Source organism: Haemaphysalis longicornis, unplaced genomic scaffold (assembly GCF_048455015.1).
Source record: "Haemaphysalis longicornis isolate Haplotype H1 unplaced genomic scaffold, Haemaphysalis longicornis Haplotype H1 scaffold_3, whole genome shotgun sequence".
NCBI lineage: Eukaryota > Metazoa > Arthropoda > Arachnida > Ixodida > Ixodidae > Haemaphysalis > Haemaphysalis longicornis.
Window position 1 is genome coordinate 88480505 of NW_027526335.1, and position 19040 is coordinate 88499544.

A 19040-nucleotide genomic window follows, 5' to 3' on the forward strand; every position below is an offset into this window, starting at 1 on the left:
AACTAATTAATTCTGCCTGAGAAGGTTTGCGATACAATTGATACACTTTAGACGTCTTTCACCATAGAAATACGAATGAACAGCCTTTTTTTGAAATGAGTCAAATCCACTGAAATAAATTTCCGAACGCAAAAATGTTAATGGGCCTAAATGACATGCTGTCAAAGCTACCGTATTTACTCGCGTAATCCTCGCACTCGCATAATCCTCGCACCCCTAATGTGAGCCACTAAAACTTGGATTTTTTGGTTCCTCGCATAATCCTCGCACCCCCAACTTTGCAGCGGCGAAAGTTGCCTGCTCGCGAAACTCGCATGGTGCACGCGCTCTCCAACGCGCGCCCTCCCCCGCCACCTCTCCGTTCGGCGGAGAGCGCTGTGATCCAAAGCCATCCAGGCGCCCTAACAACCCGCATGGCTACTCCCTAACAGGCGCCCTAACACGCTATTCGCACTGTACTTGAGCCGGTTTCGCGCATGTTTCGCGTGCGCGCAACTAGACGGTGTTCGCGCAGCCCGCTGTCGTGTCGTCGTGTCGCCGCCGTGGTCCCGCCGTCTAGCGGCAGCAGTCAGTGAGACTCGCGTCAGTGGTGGATGGCTCGCTGCCGTTTTGAGAACTTTTTGATCTAATTGTTTTGTGCTTGGTGCCGCTTCGCCATGGGGAGGAACGCCAGCTACACTGCCGTTTTCAAATTGATAGCGAAAGAGTACGCGATCGAACACGGCAATTGTGCCGCAGGCAGGCACTTCGGCGTCACTGACTTCAACGTGCGTTACTGGAGTAGGGCACGCACATACGACGACGAGATAGGGCGCGCGCCAGAAAGCAAAGGCGGCAATTTCATGATCGCTGATCGACGGGAGACTATTTACGTTGTAACTAATAAAATAAAAAGAAATAGCTGCTGTTGGCAATACTGAGCTTACCTATACAAAAAACGACCGCTACATTTAGCGGAATTGGCATAAGGCAAATTGGCAACACTGTGCACCGGATTTTTTTTTTTTCCCGCATAATTCTCGCACCCCTAACTTTGCATTGACTTTTCCGAAAAAAAAAAGTGCGAGGATTATGCGAGTAAATACGGTAACTTCCCCTAGCCGACATATAGAACATATCATATAATAGATTTCAGATCGTTGTATTTAGGCCCGGTCACAAATGTTTGATCGTTTCTGCTATTCTGCTCAGGTAGATTTGACTCATTTTGAAAAAAAGCTCCTCTAATACATTTGGCAAATATATCTCCAAGCAGAAATACAAATACACGAAAGTGCCTATAAGGTACTACCGTCTCGATTCTTTTGCATTGTAATACTATTTACCTAAACTAAGCTAAGGCTCTAAATATGCTCTAAAATGTAGTATGAATTAAATACATTAAAGTACACAACTGGCCACAAGTGACTCACTTCAGTGTCCTTTTAAGCTCTGAAAATTTGTTAAGAGGTTTTTAGAGAGTCATTAGGCAAAAAAGGAAAAAGGAGTGAATAAAACCAAAGCAGCAATAAGACCGAAATTTGGAAATGAAAAGGCTACCCTTTCTCGTTCACCCAGATATTCCCCAAATATTTCACGTTCTTCCCTTATGATCTCGAAATATTTTATAAAATTTTTGAGGTGTACAGTAATACGACTCCGAATAAAAGCTGCTTCGCTAATGTCACGAATCTTCCTCGTGTTTATTGATCGTTCTGCAAGACTTCCGATGATGCTCCAGCATCAGGGAAACTTCGTCTCCAACTCCCAATACGCACACTTTTCTTCGGTTGTTGCCATTTACTGAATGAATGCATGCAGCAGTTGCACATGATCGGCTAGTGCATACTGTCCACTTTGGGACCACAGCGCCATTTTTTACATTCAAGCTAGAACACCCTCCACAAAGTCCGGGCATGCCGCTGAAACGAAATGCTCCTCTCTGCACTTGCCTTGTGCAGACTCCACAGGAAGGTCTGCGTCGGCGAAAGCTCCTAGGTCAATGTCATTGTTGTCGTCGTTAGGCCCGTCATCATCACCAGCTGTGGGGAACAGAGCAAGGTAGCACGTCATTGAGGACACCGCAGAAAAGGGGTGCGGGATGGTGCGCACATAAATAACACAGGTGCCCAACCATCGTGCCAAAGCGCACACAAGAGGGTGCAACATCCCGCCAAAAAAGAAACCACACATAAAGAAAATATTTTCCAGACTTGTCGGTCCAAGGGCCCCCTGCCATGCATATCTCCAAAACCCGTGAGCAAAAATTTGCCAAACATTAATAAACCTGGCTGCTGCAGCTGCTTGTTTGATGGAGGAGGAATATTGCACACTGAACAACACCAAGGTGGTCAGAATTAACCCAGGGCCACCCACATGGGTGCATCTCATAGCTCAGCGGCCTTGCTTTAGAACATTAAACGTCAAATCTGAATAGCAGTCCATACTCCTTTTGCCGGCTTTGTGTTGTCTTCCTTTGTTTCACATATGAAATGGAAGAAGACTAAATTTTCCAAAGGAGGGACTTTGTTCCCTCATGGGACGCGACGCTACACAAGGTTGCGGGTTGGATCCGCAACCACGGCAGCCGCACTTTTAAATGAAGCTGGAAGGGGAAAAAAGTGGAGAGTTTTAGCTGACCGTTTTAGACGGTCCGCTCCACTACCGACGGCCCGCTCACCATAGCCAAAGCATCAACAGCAGAAGGGTTTTAGCCAAGTGAAAACCATATCTCTAAGTGATAACCATATCTCCCATGCTGGAATCAGTGCCTTGTGTGAGCGCAAACCAAAACCTCACACAAGGGAATTAAAGAATTTATATTTTGGTCACTCAAAGCAAAATGCTGTGTTTATTGCTCATTCGAAGTTGAACGAAAGTTGAACGGCTTCTTTGAAATATATTAGGACCATTATATCGTCAGCGACTAATGTGAAAACCTTAGTTGTTGACAATATAATGGTCCTAAATTGTTTAAAAGAAGCCGTTCAACTTTCAAATAGCCAAGACAAGGCTGCCTTTACACGAGCTGCATAGAAGTACTCTCGCACTTAGGTCGGCGTTTTTTGCTTCAGTTCTAAACCTCATTGATGTTTGCTAGATGTTTGCCTATTCATAAGCGCTTTTGTCGCTCACGTTTCAACTGAAGAAACTGAGTTTGCAGTAGTGTGCTAGCTTTACTGGCGAAAGCCATGTTAGAATTCCGTGCGGTAGTGTGAGCTGCCACAAGTGTCCAGAACGACGCCCCACTCCGGTAGTGCCGCTTGCGCCAGAGCAGGCCACACACGGGCAATGGCGCCCCCACTTGATATCATAGCAGACTGGACCGTCAAAAACTGTCAGCTAAAACTCTCTAATAAAAAACTTGGCATTCAAGACAGTGTGGCCTTAAAAGGGGTATATATTGATTCTCAGTTCAGTACACAACATGCCTCATTGGCAGTCTTTCTGGTGTGCTCAGTGACAAATTTAATTGCCATTCACTAGTTCGAAAAAGAAAAAAAGAGGCGCACTTCTTAGCTGTGCAAACATTCGCACATTCCAGTGACAATACTGTAAGCAGAGGACGGAGGAAAGCGGAAAGAAAGGTGCAAGCACTTGCACATGCTCATGATAATCAGGACACACGGTAGACACGAGATGAGAGCAAACACGACAGAGAGAGAGGCACACAAGAGGGGACCAGTTGAAATGTTTTATTACCGAATCCTTATTACATCCTGCTCATCAAGAGAGAAAACCCAACACCACCACTTTCGACCATGTCAGGGAAAGTTTGATGGCCGCAGTGCCTTCATGCCTAAACACAGCAGTGCACCCTGCCCAAGACATGAAACATGCCTCGGCTCTCAGGCCGTTCCAGTGCGGGCTGCTACGTTGCTACCACCACCATGCCAAGCGGCAGTGCTGTGACCCACCGGTTGGACTGCTTACCTGGCAAGTCACCATCACCGGGAGTGTCAGCGTCAACTTCTTCTTCCTCCACTTTCTCCTCAAACCCCTCCTTCTTCACCGACTGCAAGAAGATGCGACAGCTTTTAGCTCCAAGACTCTGTGTATATACTTGGGTACAACTTCCTCGCCCGATGCAAGGATTGTGTTGCTGCCAGTATTTTGCGCGTCCCATGAGTCGTTTCAGTCATTTTTGAGATTTAACCTGCGTATAAACTATTGCAGCAACGGCAGTGCGCAATAGTCTCACATGCACCGTGTGAGAAAAGGCAGACGATGTCACGCGTTATGTGCCATCTCCTTTCAAAACGCATGCACGCATTGACATCCAGGTATGCCCTTTTTGGCGGAGTTCAACTTGTACCCATGTATAGCAAGCATTTCCTCTAAGCTGCCCCCCAGTTCGCTGCATCGTAATCGCTTTCAGCTTTTGTTAGCACAGGGACCATTTACTCACAGCTGTCTGCTTGGAGTGAATGGTCCCTGTTCTTCTACCTTCTACTGGCAGCACTTCGTGTTTGCAACAACGGCACAAGACATGCACCACAAATTTTTGCTTAACTTTATTATGCTCTAAGCAACTTATACCGCTGTCACACGGGCACTTTCAATCTGGATTGAAGCGAAGCGCGATTGACTTTTCGAGCACGCTCGACGCACCACCACAGCTGCACGGCACGTTTCAATCTTGATCGAGAAGTTGCACCAGTTGCACTTACATACGCAGGATGGCACCAAAAATGTTTTCATTTGCAGCCTGCGTCTGGTAAGTATGCGCGGTCATAGGTATACGGAAGTATATAAACGTTACCACACGCTTATTTGGGCCAAGTTATTTGATACAATTTCTGGCATTAGTTGAAGTTGTCAACTTCTGTGTCAGTCAGCAGGGACGAGAGTATCACCGCTTTCGTCCAATCGCGCTTGGAAACTTCGATCGCGCTTAAAAAACCGGGATTGAGTTCGAGCGAAATCAAGCTCGATCGCGATTGAAACTGCCGCGTAGCAGCGCCCGATCCGGATTGAGCTCGGTCAAGTGCCCCTGTGACAGGGGTATTAGACTCTGGTGCAAGACAACAAAGGCTGTAAAGGGATATCCACGCGAACACGTTACTCAGACGCGCTTACATTTCTACTGCAGTAACTTGGCTCCAGTTTCGCGGGAAGCAAAAACATCGCCTGAAGACGAGCACTTAAGACAACATGCGCGCCAACGTCGGCGCGAAACATGCAGCCCGCACTTACGTCTTTGTCCATCTGCTTGAGGGCCTCTAGAGTCTCTCGCAAAAACCGCTCTCCCCCTGGCACCACCTCGCCCTTTTTCTGCAGCTGCAGCTCTTTCGCCAGCACTGCAAGACAGGCAAAAGGGCAAAGCAACTCACGCTTCCGCCAAACGCTCAACTTCTACTGCAAGCCGGTGAAATGCATCATGTAGCTCATAGCAAAGCAAAAATAGCAAGTTGACGTGCGACCGACCGCTTCAACCCTCTCAGCGTAAGCAAAACAAGCAAGCGAAGTGTCTGCAAGAAAGCACAAGTTAAAGGGACCATAACGATGAAATACAAGTTTGCTTGACTGTAAAGATTGTTTAACAGAGTAGCAATCATGGCAATTTTAATTCAAGCTTCAAACATTTAAGCTTTGTTATAAAGAAAAACAGATGAAAGAGTGGTGACTTACCGGCTACTCTGTTGCACTGCCCCTGGGCTACTCTGTGACTGGCAGCCGCCGACATATGCTACCTCCAATAAACACAACTGTGCGATCATGATGGTAGTAGCAGTATGTGTTTATTGGCGCAAGGGTATCATGACCAAAGAGCACCAGACTCTATAAGGTGGTCTATCAATGTCCGGTTCAGGCATAAGATATGTACGAGATGAGTATGGTATTGCCTAAAAAAATGTATATATGGCTGTAGAGCACCCGCAGACTAAAACATGAAGATGCTCTTAACGATGGATAAAGAAGGATTGTGACTGAGACGTGACATCGCCTAGAGCTTCAGAGGGTGATGTGCTAGCGGGGCTCCCTGCGCACGCAAAAGAATCGTCAGGACCTCCTCCCTCAAGGATGAGAGGGTCTCAAGTCACACACCCTATTTGATATGAGTTTCAAGACGTTGATATCCACAAGGTAGGATCACATTCGTAAGTAAACATTGGTTTATCTCCTAGGAAAAATGAAGGGGGCAGTGGAATGTTGTATGCATAGATTTAGGAAAGTGTTGTTTTCTCACGGCACTGCAGGATGTGCACTCAATACGTGGAGCACGGAAAGCCGTTCCCCACACTTGTCACAAACAGGTGGGAGTGTGCCATTCAAAAGATATGCGTGTGTGGCGCGAGTGTGGCCTATTCGCAATCTGCAAGCGGACACTTCTGTGAGCCTATCGTGTTTATTAGTGACGTATTTACCTACGTACGGTTTTATTCTAGCCCTAGTTCTGTTCCATCGCACGACTTGAATGCCACGGTGGAATAAACGCAGCGATTACTTTTATTCTGGTAACTCACTAACGAGGTCACTGCTGCCATGGTGTAATGGGAAACCAGAGTTCAATATACACCAGCTGTGAATATCGACCGTATTTACACGCGTAATGAACCCACTCACATAATGAACCCACTCACGTTGAACACGAGTGCTTTGTTGCTCCATTTTGGGACTAATTTATGTAAGGATAACTCCTCCCCCCACTTTTCTTCTTGAGAATTAACTTTTTTATGTCACTTTGAATAAAAAATGCAGCGGGCATATGTTTTTATCTCGGCATGGTTGCTGATGCCGTTGACGATCGCAGTAACGTGATATCACGCGACAGCACGTGCAGAAATGCAAAAGACGCATTCCAACAAAAAGAAATCTCAACAGTAGCCGGAGACGTGAGCACGAATGCCATTGCTCACAATTTAACTCTTTCGGGACCGCTCCATAGGCCATCGATCACATAAGATCGATGGTTTCGCGAGCCTGCAGAATACAAATTTTCACTCGATGGAACACCTAGCGACATCTAGGTGATAGTTTGAAAACTGGAGTTTTCTCTTTTGTGAAGTTTCTTTTTTTATCGCCAGGCGGCAACGCATCAGATATTTTATTCTGACGGGCAGTGGTTTTGAATGTAAACAAACATGGCGTCATACTCGTGCGAGCGCGATAAGAAATCCTCCTCGCCTCAGCTCGCATATCTTCGCCTTCTACTGTGGATTTTAACGATGAGAGTGGCAGTGAAGAGTCGAAATGCGGCTTTAGAGATCGGATTTCAGCTCGAGTGAGGATTCGGGTGTCGATCAGCCTGGAACATCAAATCGCGCTCAAAGGTGGGTGTTGGTTTCGGTTTCAATTGGCTCTGGAGTAGGTATGTGCGCTCGAACTATGTTCTGGCTGGTTTATATTTATTCGCTTGGGTGTTAACTACCTATGGTGGTGATCTCCTGCCACCAGCGCAGAAACGGATCAAGTTTTCGCCGAGACACGAGCCCGGCGTGTACCTGGGCGACGACGTAGCCATGGCTCTAGTGCCAAAGAGATCACACACAAAACAAAAAACCATTTACACCTAGCCACATCAAACTTTTTCAATGAAGAAACAAAGCATTGTGTTAGATTTTGTATATCCTGAAATAATTTTATTCTTTTTTAATATTTTTATATTTACACTTTTTTCTATCTTTTTCTGTTGCTTTTTAACAAAGTTCTTAGTTTCAGATTTTTTCATGGTTCTATCGTCAGTGTTGAAGTAAAACTTGGTATTGTATGTAAAAGAACACATAATTAGCTGCATTTTGGTATATGCCAAGGCAGGATGGTGCCTTTGCTTTATGTAAAAAAAAAAATTTGTACCGAGACCTCCCTTTTTCATCACTTTTTCCGGCGGTCCCGAAAGAGTTAAAAACTGCACGCTTGCAGAGCGCCACCTGCTGAATGCAAAACAAATCTTGCGCCATAAAAACGATGCGACATGCGAACAAAAGCACTAAATGTACTCCGTACTCCTGTGCTCTTTCTGTAGCCTGGTCCACATTTTCGCCATTACGCTTCATGATTTTGTTATTCAGCTGCGTTCCGACCTTATTTTTTTGTGTGTGCTCCTGGTGCGCGCCCTACAATGGGCCAGTACATGAGCTACACAGCCGACTTTTAAACTGAAGGTGGTGGAGCATGCTTTGATGCACATGGAAACCGCACGGCCAGGTGGCACTTCAGTGTTGACCCAGTGCAGATATGCTACGGGTGAAAAATAGAGGTTTTTGGGCGGTGAACAGGGATCACCATGTGTTTCGTGGGCCCAAAGAAGGGAAGTTTCCCAGTGTTGGGAAAAGAAATTTTGGAGTGCCTTGACGGCACGGAAGACTGCGCTGTGGGCCGACAACAAATGTGAAGCTGTAAGGACTTAGGCGAGGAGGACAGCTTCATGGCAAGCAGGGCGCCACTACCATGTTGGGAATAAAGAAATTTGAGTACATAATTACCTAAGCGTTTTTACGAAAATATCAACGCTCTGACAGCGCTTCTCTTAGCAACTTTATTGTGTGAAGTTTCAACTTTTAAGAATCTGTTGCAATTTTTTCCCGCATAATGAGCCCTCCCCCCAATTCATGCCGAATTTTCTGGGAAAAAAGTGGGTTCATTACATGAGCAAATACGGTATTTCAGAATCTGGGCCGTGCGAACACCCCTGCCTCATTGATGCTGAGGGGCAAATGCATTGGCGCAGTACCTAGGACACAAAAACTGAACAGTGCAAAACGCTTGCTTAACACAACTTAATAAAATAAAGCTTGCTTTTCAAATCAGGAAACATCAAATTAGGTAATGTTCGCTTATATTTCCACGGTTTCTCTTTTATGACTCATACCACATACACTTTCTGTCAACAGTTGGCAGGCCAGTCACTTGCCCCATCTAGTGTCACTAGGTAAGGTTACAGAGTATCGGCACTCTTTTCTCCTACTGTTCCGTGCCGCAACTGTGATCATTGGTCAGTTCGCAATATGCGACTTTTGTTTACACTGCGACGGTTCAAGGACACCACCATTTTGTTGCTTATGAGTTTTCTGTCGGTCAACTGTGGTAGCCCGAGCTTGTACTCTCTGCTCTGCAGCTGCGTGCGACTGGCGTCCTTCCGAACGCGAATGAAAGAACACGCTTCGCAGCATTTCAGCAGCAGAAATGTGTCCGAAGATGACGTGTTGCTGCGTCTTCGGCAGTGCTGCTTACAAATGACCTCGACCAAGTTAGCAGTGAGGCCGCAAAAGCGGCAACCTGGCAACACCGGTAAACACCAAAATGGCCGCCGTTGCTCCCTTTCGTGCCTCAGTGACAGTACTCTATCTTATCTAGGGACACTAGCCGCATGCCTGCCCCTCTTTGCCCCCAGCGCAGGGGAGACAACCACGAACTGGTTTCTGTCACAATGGGCCTATGGGGATTTTCGCAACTGGAGTATATTGAGCAACTCTGATGGGAAGCATAAAAGCTTGTCAATGTATTTTTTTTTTTCTTCTTTGTAAAAGAGCAGCTTCCCTCAGCACCGAAATGTGAACGGCACATAATTTTTGAAATTTTGTGCCAAGGGCTTGCGTACAGAACAGTTTGCCAGAATTGAGCGCACCACACATTTTCGGCACCACTTACTGCAAAGACCATTACCAACTGGGCCACAACAGAAGGATGGACTTAATTTAAGCAACACAAATTTTTCGCTCGTCCAGAAGATTTTGGCTTCTGCGTCTAGTTTTTGTTTTACAAAAACAAACGAGAAATAATGCCCTAACAAGGTCATTTTCAACTGCCCGCTTTCTTCGGCGTAATTCACGATACTATCAGGAAGCGGGAAAAATCGGCAAGCAGGTCATTGGCCTAATTAAAATCCTATCCCTCATTAAAATTTTTAAAATTAATTTTAATTCAGCCATCAGTGTTGATCGCATGTGTAGCTATGCTGCTACGAATTCAGTTTCTGCTTTTAATAGGATAGGGTTTGTCGGTATTCGAGTCCATCCAAACTAAATTTTCAGTTGTAGCGTCAGCTCTGAGTTGCTCTTGTAACATTGTTTGCTGCTCAATACGATCGTCAAGTCATTGTTAGTAATAGTTTCAGAAAAACTAACCATTTATCATTTGCTTTAGGGCTAAGAAAAGAGTCATTTTAAATTTCAGCCACAATTGGTTCACTTTGCAAGCTCACAATCGTTTCCAATTTGCGATCGCTCTCGCCGGTGTTGGCTGATCAGGGTTTGCAACCTGCGCATTACTGGAAAAAAATACCGCCAGAATTGGCAGGTGTAATGGCCTTTCGCAGCATTTTCTTAGTTATCTAGCTTCATTAAATGCAGTTTGAGTTAAAATTGGCACGTCTGTTATTTTTACATAGTAACACACAGCGAAGTGAAGTTATACATCCTCATGGTCCCTTTAACTTGCACTGTTTGGCAACTCATTTCAAGGGCAGAAAATCTGTTGAGATACTGCTGCTGGTTACACTAAGCTTTTTACAAACCCCAAATAATGCGAAGTTGATAGCACTTCACCTTGTTGACTTCATTTGTTATTTGTGTTTCATAAAAGATTAATACACTCAACAGCAACTAAATGCTAGGAAGTGCTTTTCGTTGCTCTTTTCTTGCTACTCTGTCCCTTACCAACAGCCTTGGTCTACAAGCGTCATGAGAGTTCACAAGTGGCGGCCAACAGCAAAGTCTCACGAAAATTAGAGGCAAGCAGAGGATGATGAGAAAGACAGCTTCGTTAGCTATAGTTCATACCACAAGCTACGTGCAGCACAGTGAGGCTACATTGTTGTCAACAGTACGCAAACTTGACGGTGCCTAACGCACCATGGAGGGGGCCCTGAAAGGGCAGTTCCCTCTCCCCTCCCGGCAGGTGTAACCGCAAGGCCCCGACGCATTTTGCCGATACCTTCGCGATGAGTTAGGCGTTCTGAGAGGGACTCTTGACAATAATGTAGCCTCCACAGTGCTGCACGTAGCTTGTGGTATGAACTATAGGAGCAGTAACCACAAAGCAGGGAAAAAAGGGGGGAGGCAGGCTTCACGTCGTTGTCCACAGCACTGTCCGAGTTGCAGGAACGCCGTACCAGCCGGAATGCAAGCGGGTGGTCTGGCTTCGCACTGCCTATCCCAGAGGCAGCGGCTTTGGCAGGTGTAGCGGCAGGGCATTGCACACCGCGCAGCAGCAGGGGCACACAAGGCTTCACGCAGTCAGCCACAGCGTTGCCAAAGGGTGCGCTGGCAGCATTGCAGCGTCGGCCATGACAGCATCAACGGGTGTCCTCGTGGGTTTGCCCAAACATCCCAAGTGGCAACGATGTCACTGCTCACAGTGAACGCCCCGCACCATTGACCCCAGCAGAGGCAGTGTCCACGGGTGGACCCACAGTAGAGGCAGTATCAGCGCAGGCACTTTGCACCGTTGGGCAAGGCAGCATCAATGGACGTGCAGAGGCTTTGCACTTTCGACCCTGGCAGCAGCAGCAGCAGCAGTGTCAACAGGCGCACCAGTAACCTTGTGCACAGCAGCAGTATCACACCGTCAGTTGAAGCACTGCCAGACGGTGCATTGGCAGCTTGGCACTGTTGGCTGCAGCAGCGTCAACGGTGTACCGGTGGCATGGTACAGGCAGCCGCGCGAGCAGCAGCGTCAGTGGGTGCATTAAGTGAAGTGCACTGTCGACCCTAGCAGCAGCAGTAGCAGCAGCGGGTGTCCATTAAATGTAACGAACCACTTCAGGCAGCGCAGCATTTCGCCATCAATTTCAGCAGTTCAGCTCACAAAGCACACAAACTTTTTCCACCCTATTTGACTGCACGAGTAGTTCCAAGGCTTTCTCTGCACCCCCAATGGAAAAAGGGCAGAAGCGGACAAAAAGAAAGCATTTTCAAAAGCACCTTTCCAGAACCATTGCAATTCAACCCCGTCAAGAACCAGAAAGCGATTGACTAACTTGCAAATCAATCACTGGTTCCTCCCCACATGTCCTCTTTAATGTTCTGCGACCCACCTGATGGATGTGATGAAGTTTCGAGAGGGGAACATGAATCTTACCTCTTACCTTGCCCCCTCGTACAGGTCATGTCAACTTTGAAATGTGAAATGGCTACCTGCTCCCTCAGGGCAGTCATTTCTTCCTCCAAGCCTAAGCCATTTATTCCCCTAAGCCTAAGAGCGATACAAGCCCCAACGCACGTAATTTTGCAACGGAAGCTACTGCCTGGCAATGCTCTGCTGCCTGGCTATGCGCATTCCTCATACGAAGGCTTGTAACATGCTACTGCTGTGTGTTGAGGAGACTGCAGGCTGTATTATGCCTTGTCCCCTAGCTAACTCCACAGCCCTACCTCACGTATGCAAATGGCACGTGATAAACTAAACACTCCAACAGACAATGTGTACAGCTTTTTAACCGTGACGATACTGACAGTGGATACTGATGGCATTTCCCAATGCCTACAGCTTTGCAACTACTGTTGTTATTTTGAGGGCAGTGGCTGCCCACACCAGTGTCATCACACCTCTGACATAACACATTGAAGTACGTCTCCATCTACGAAATTCCCCGATTTTACCATGTTTTCCCTGATTGTTTCATTACAAAATTCCCAGATCAAGCGACATCTGAAGAAATGCAGAGCAACAATGTGCACCAATGTAAAGATCCCATTGAGCCATTGTTTCATATGTTGATCAAATAAGCATTGCCCCCTTATTATAGCCATTTATATTCTCGCCAATTAAAGAATAAACTTGCACAAAGAAATGCACAAAATGTTTTTCAAAGAGCCTGTTTCTCATGTCCAGACTAACATTTTGCAAAAGCATTGTAAATATATTCTACCATTGTCTGCTTGTTTTCCTTACGTTTGCACGGCTGGACTTTCATTGGCATTCCTGCATCTCATCATGAAGGAAGCAGCTACACTGTCTTAACGTCCAGGGCATTTCACCAGCACTGTGGCAATCAGAAGATTAGAAGATTACCATCTTTTTTTATACGCACTGTCGGCATGCTGTCAGGATGCTGTCGGGAGATGCACGTAAAGCAACAACAGAAAGGTTTAATAAGTGCATATTTGCTAAGTTTAGATTTGTTTGTGTTCCTTGTTCATCCCTTTCGGTTCTGTCGCTAAATCGGAGAATTAGCAGGCTCTAAACATAATTACATTCTCGGGTGAAAATACACAAATGAACGAGCCTGTGTAAATATATATTGTTTGTTTTATTGTAAATTTAACGTCAATGTTTACTGCTTGGGTATGATTTAGTGCATTTAGGAATGGCATAAGCTTGTGCTAGGAATAAGCAAAGTTCATTTTTACTGTGCCTCCTCAACACTCAACATTATTACTTAGATGAACTCATTACCTCATGTACAGACCTTGCATGAGAAATGCTGCTAAATGGTATGCCAGAAGTTGCCCCGTATTTAAAATTTAATCATGTTTGAAAATATTGACTGCTGAACAGGAGCTTAAAGCACACCTGTGCATATGGGTGATTGGGCACAAATGAGTATGAGTACATAATAGTATATCATATGAGTACATGGGTGTGAGAAAAGTGAGCATGAGTATGCAAGTGCATCAGTACCGGTCACATGAGTACGTAAGAGCATCAGTACCGGTCAGTAGGAGGATCAGCGACTACAACTGCTGATGAGTACAAATGGATACGGGTATGACCAGGAGCACGAAAACGGATACAGGTACAAGCGAGTACTTGTGCAATACTCACCTGTACTTATATTCATTTGTACAAGTGACTGTCAGCATGAGTGAGTATGGGCGGGTCTTTTTGGAGTCAGATCGAGTAACAAATGAGTGCTTACTGCAAGTACAGCAAAAAAAGAAAAAAAAAAAAAAAAACAGTGGGGGAGAAACTAAATGATCCCTTTATGATAACCTCCAATTACGGTAAAGGTGTTCAAATTCAGCAACGCCTATTCATGTGGCCACCACCACACCGAGAATACCACTTTCAAGGGAGTCGGCTAAAATGTTTCCATCTCAACACACTGGAACCTGCCCACCGAAGCCAAGCCAAAACGAATTTCTAGCAAGCCAAAGCAACAAGAAGGCTTTGCGCCTTATAGTTGCACCACAATGGTTATGCTCAGTGTTATTTCAGGCCAACCAGGGTTATTCACATGCACCAAAACCTGCACGTCAGGCTATCGCACACCTCACCTCCAGAAACAATGCAGCCTGCTGCAGCAGCCACGAAACGAAATCCCAACCTTTTGCCCAGTAGCAGAAAGCCACCGCTGTGGGCAATCACTCGAGAATAGCGTACTTGAATTGTACTAATTGAGAATTACATGAGAATAGCAATTTCTCAACCAAATCATCCTCCTTGCAGCACGGCTTATCCACTGCACCTAGTGTTTTTAAGGGGGGACATGGCTCTTAAAACTATTTCTTTTAATTTCTAAGTAAACTGTCAAAATTGCCAGTCTTGCTGCTTTTCCCCCACTGATTTCAAATATGACATTATTTTTTCAGTAACTTTGCAAGATAATTAGGGGTAATTAACTATTTTTGGAGGAGCAATAGACAAAACAGTGTTGATCATAAAGCTGTAATCTTTACACTTTCTAACACTACGAACACTGGTAAATGCAATAAGAGAATCCGTTCTTTGATGCAACCCTTGGAACTAGTTTTACGGCTCATTAAACTTTGGTGTTTGAAATAGGCATTCAAAATGGTTCCTTGCCACTGGTGCCACCACAGTTTAATGAGCTGTAAAATTAGTTCCAAGCGGTGCAGCAAAAAAACCGATTGTCTTATTGCATTCACCAGTGTTCGTAGTGTTGGAAAACGTAAAGATTACAGTTTTATAACCAACACTGTTTTGTCTATTGTTCCTCCAGAAACAGCTAATTATCCCGAATTATCTCAGGAACTAATTGACCAACTGAAAAAATAATGCCATATTTGAAATCAGTGGGGAAAAAAGCCGCAAGACTGACAAGTTTCACAGAGTTTATTTACAAATTAAAAAAGCTTTTTTAAGAGCAGTGTCCCCCCTTAAGTACCAATCCCCCCCCCCCCCCCCCGAACGGTTACAAGGCCCCATGCTGCTTACAGTGGGGGAACTGGCCCTGCTTGACCCAGAGCGTGGCGACGGGCACGATGACGTCTGTGGCGGCACCCTCCGGGTCCGGGGCGCTGTCCTCGTGCGGCCGCTTGCGCGTCCTGCGGCGCAAGACCAGGGGCTTCTCCATGGACAGCACGTCCTCCATCGGGTCGTGCAACCTCTTGATCAGCAAGATGTGCTGCGGCTGGGGGGCCTGCATCTGCAGAAAGCGAGAGTCCCCTCCCTCGTGGGTTTCTTCTACACATTCAGTGCCATCTACTGCTTCGGTTGGGAAACTCCTATCCTCTTGCGCAACTGCTAAAGGAACTTTGCTGTGCTGCCTCAATGTCCTAGGGGATGAAATCTGGGTTTTGGAAAGAATGCCCAGGGTTCGAGCCCCAGCAATGCCAATATTTTATCCATGAGCCGTGATGTTTTTCTATAGTGGAATGCTCTCTTAGCTCAATCCTGTGCATTGTTTCCGTAAATAAAAGTGACTTTGTATCTTTTAGGAAGGTTAAGATGTTGGGTGAGGAACATCAACAGGTTTAGCTAACGTTTCACAGCGCACTAATTTTATAGCTCATTAAACTTTGGTGGCACCAGTGGCAAGGAACCATTTTGAGTGACCATTTCAAACACCAAAGTTTAATGAGCTGTAAAATTTGTTCCAAGCGATGCATCAAAAAACTGCTTCAATTATTGCATTCACCAAGGCTCATAGTATTGGAAAATATATAGATTACAGTGTTATGGCCAACACTGTTTTCTCTATTGTTCCTCCAAAAATGGCTAATTATCTCTAATTATCTTGGAAACTAATTGACCAGCTAAAAAAATAATGCCGTATTTGAAATCGGTGGGGAAAAAAGCAGCAAGACTGACATGTTTCACAGAGTTAACTTCTTACGACAGATCACTGCAGTCCTGGCAATCTCCCCATTGAAAAAAATGCATTAAAAACCCCAATTATACAACACTCAAGAGCACACAGTCCACTTCATAGGACAACGAATGCTGGAGAGGATAAAACCGGCGCTTATCCCAACTTTTATGCTGCTCCGCCGCCACACCCCAACCTTTATTTCTCAACCCCCGTTTGATGCTGCTTAAACTGTAAAGGTAAACAGTCTGCAGCAGTCCTGACCGCTCGGTGAACAGACGCAAGCAAACAGGCGGGCACTGGCAGGCAGGAGTTTACCTTTGACGACCCCACGTGGCACCTGAGTGCCAACATGCCAACTGTGCAAAGTCCGAGTCCAGTGGTTGGCGGACCACTCATTTAAAGGTCCCATTGAGGCGACGAGCGTGACAACACATGCAATGACGGCCATGACCGAACACCCAGTTCTCCTCGCCACTCGATCCAAGTTCCTTCCATTCACGACTCTCTAGTGTTCGTTGCTTCAACCTCATCGCCCCACGGTCCTTTCTTTCTTTCCGGCCTTTGCCGCTCTTACCACCTGATCTCTGCTTATCGGTGTCGTTCGAAGCTGCGTCGTCACTTTCCCAGCATTTTCCATTGCCACCTCGTACTATCGTTCATTTCGCTTGGCCTTGGCAGTTTCACACTCTCGCCTTTTCCCTTCCCAGCTTATTTCGTGTGCGCGAGGCGGGCGGGCACAAAATGGGCGTTTTTTTTTTTCTTTTTTCTTATATAAACTTGGAAGTTCAGTCAGGGATTCCCAAATTATGCGAGAACACACTAAATATAGCAATTTAAATAAAGTTCTTACCCCACCTGTCGCGTGAGACCGCCTACTAGGGCTGCATTTACCCGCATCTCCATCACACAACACCCTGGTCACGCAAAACTTTCACGCGGTCCCCTAAAGTGGCATTACAGGGGTTCCACTGTACCTCTTTCTTGATGCGTTCCTCCTTGACCCGCCTGGGGGTCTGCCGCACGGGAGGAGGCACAGGCGAGGTGGGACAGGTGTCCTGCGTTTCGGGCTTGGCCGGGCATTCCTCGAAGGCCGCTATGTCCCCGCAGAAGGGAATGGGCTCCGCGTCCGGGGGCTCCGACAGCGGGGACCCTGCGGCAGCAAGGGGGACGACGGTTCACGATGGGCGTGCAAGTTCCACTGCAATTACAACACACCAGAGACAGTGCACGGGAAGGCCACAGGAGGTGTAAAAAAAAGTAAACGAACTGCACCTAAACGCTCCTTAGAAGACAAGCAAGCGAAAGGGGCCACGAAGATAACATAACAGCTTGGTTCGTTGAAAAGACTGCGTTATTTTATTCTAACAAATATGATACCAATTCTAACATAAGCTTTAAGCAAATAATATAACGTAAGCTTTAAGCAAATAATAGAGCTATTAAAGCAGAGAGTGAAGAGAGCGGAGTGGGTCAGGGAACAAACGCGTGTTTAGGAACTATTAGTAGAAATTAAGAAGAAGAAATGGACGTGGGCAGGGCATGTAATTTGAAGGCAAGATAGCCATTGGTCATTATTAAGGGTAACACAGTGTATCTCTACAGATGGAAGTGTGGCAGGGGGCGGCAGAAAGTTAGATGGGCAGATGAGATCAAGATGTTTGCGGGGATAAATTGGCCACAGCACAGGACCGGGCTAAATGGAGATCCATGGGAGAAGCCTTTGCCCTGCAGTGGGCGTAGATAGGATGATGATGATGATGATGAGAGCCATTAAAGGCCAACTGCAACGAAAACTTACCTGCACCAAATTCTGTTTCAACTTGTGGTATATACCACTAACATATCTTGTGAACTAATACTAGGCTCCACACACGCGCAGTATTTTTTATTAAAATCGTTTGAAAACACGCCACTTCAGCCGATGCAGCTCCTAGTGGAGCGTCGCCACAACTGGTAGCCACAGCGGCGAACGTTCGGATGTGACGTTCCAGTCAGGACTCCCGAGCGGCCGTCGCTTCTCCTCAGTAGCCCTTTTACGCGCGGCCTTACGCGAGTGAGCAGCGTAATTTGTGCATCTTGCATGAGTAATTGCTTTTACACGTTTCCGTGATGCGAGAAGAGCTGGGTTTCCGAGACTTAAAAAGCAAATTCGATGACTGCCGAAGCCGGGGTCAACGCGAGGCAATACACCGTCGGCAAGTGAGTACGGCAGTAGCAAAACGGCTGATTTCGTGGTCGCAACGGCAGTAGCAGGCTCTCGGTCGACTCGACGAGCCCGCGAGACACGTGTACGGCCAACGCGGGACGATACCCTGTTGGTGCGGCTGGTTGGTGCGTCGCTGCACGAACAACTTCGGCAGCTGTGCGGCCCACTGCAAGCTCACGGCCGAGCATTTCTACAAGTGCGCAATATGCGAACAGCCGACGCGAGACCACACGCTGTTGTAGCGGCCTGTCTGGGCACGAACATGTACGGCAGACAGCTGTGCGGCCTACTGCACGATCGTGGCCGGTCGACTCTTCGAGAGCGCGAGTGGCGCGAGGACGGCCGACGCGAGGCAATACTGTTTGCAACATTTCACTCACTGGTTAGAACAAAATATATATAAAGGGGGGCACATTTGGCAATTAAAGCGGAGAGTTGGGCGAGTTGGTTGCTGCTGACTAATGAACTCGTACTTCTAGCGAACTTCAGCAAACTTTTCTTTCTTCGTCCTGTGCTAAAGTTCGCTAGAAGTACGAGTTCATTACTCACATTTGGCAGCATTGCGTCTCGGGAAACGTTACTGTTTCACGATGCCAAGACACTGCAGTTCTTTCGTCGCTGCTTGGCATCATCATCTAAAGATTTGGCGCGGGCACGCTGCTAACAGGAACAAAACTGCCCGTGTAAACAAAAATAACAAAATTCTGGATTTGAACTTTGGTAACATATGTGCTGAAACCGAATTTTACACGCTAGCCGGTATGTTTAGATGCTTTCCGTCCACGGTAGCTTTTTTTTTTTATTCTCTCACAAACACAGGATGGTCCAGTCGGCACAGGGCATATTTGCTGTGCCGGTGCCCATCTGGCGCTAAACACTGCCTTTTGTGTACCTATTTCCTGGCTTCCAGCTTTGCCA

The 19040-nt window shown here is 46.5% G+C and overlaps 1 protein-coding gene across 3 annotated transcripts in view; it reads right to left on the reverse strand.

The window, feature by feature from the left end:
* The window catches only part of LOC144174794 (condensin-2 complex subunit H2-like), a 65117-nt gene that overhangs the window by 15901 nt on the left and 30176 nt on the right, over positions 1–19040 (reverse strand). For 2 of the 3 annotated variants that reach the window (XM_077703685.1, XM_077703686.1), the window contains exons 9-13: positions 16891–17066; positions 15040–15250; positions 5176–5279; positions 3913–3994; positions 1932–2021 (exon numbers count right to left, since the gene is read on the reverse strand). In XM_077703685.1, the coding sequence (XP_077559811.1) occupies positions 1932–2021; positions 3913–3994; positions 5176–5279; positions 15040–15250; positions 16891–17066 (663 nt within the window). The remainder of the gene's footprint in view (positions 1–1931; positions 2022–3912; positions 3995–5175; positions 5280–15039; positions 15251–16890; positions 17067–19040) is intronic. The other variant, XM_077703687.1, reaches the window with a different exon arrangement.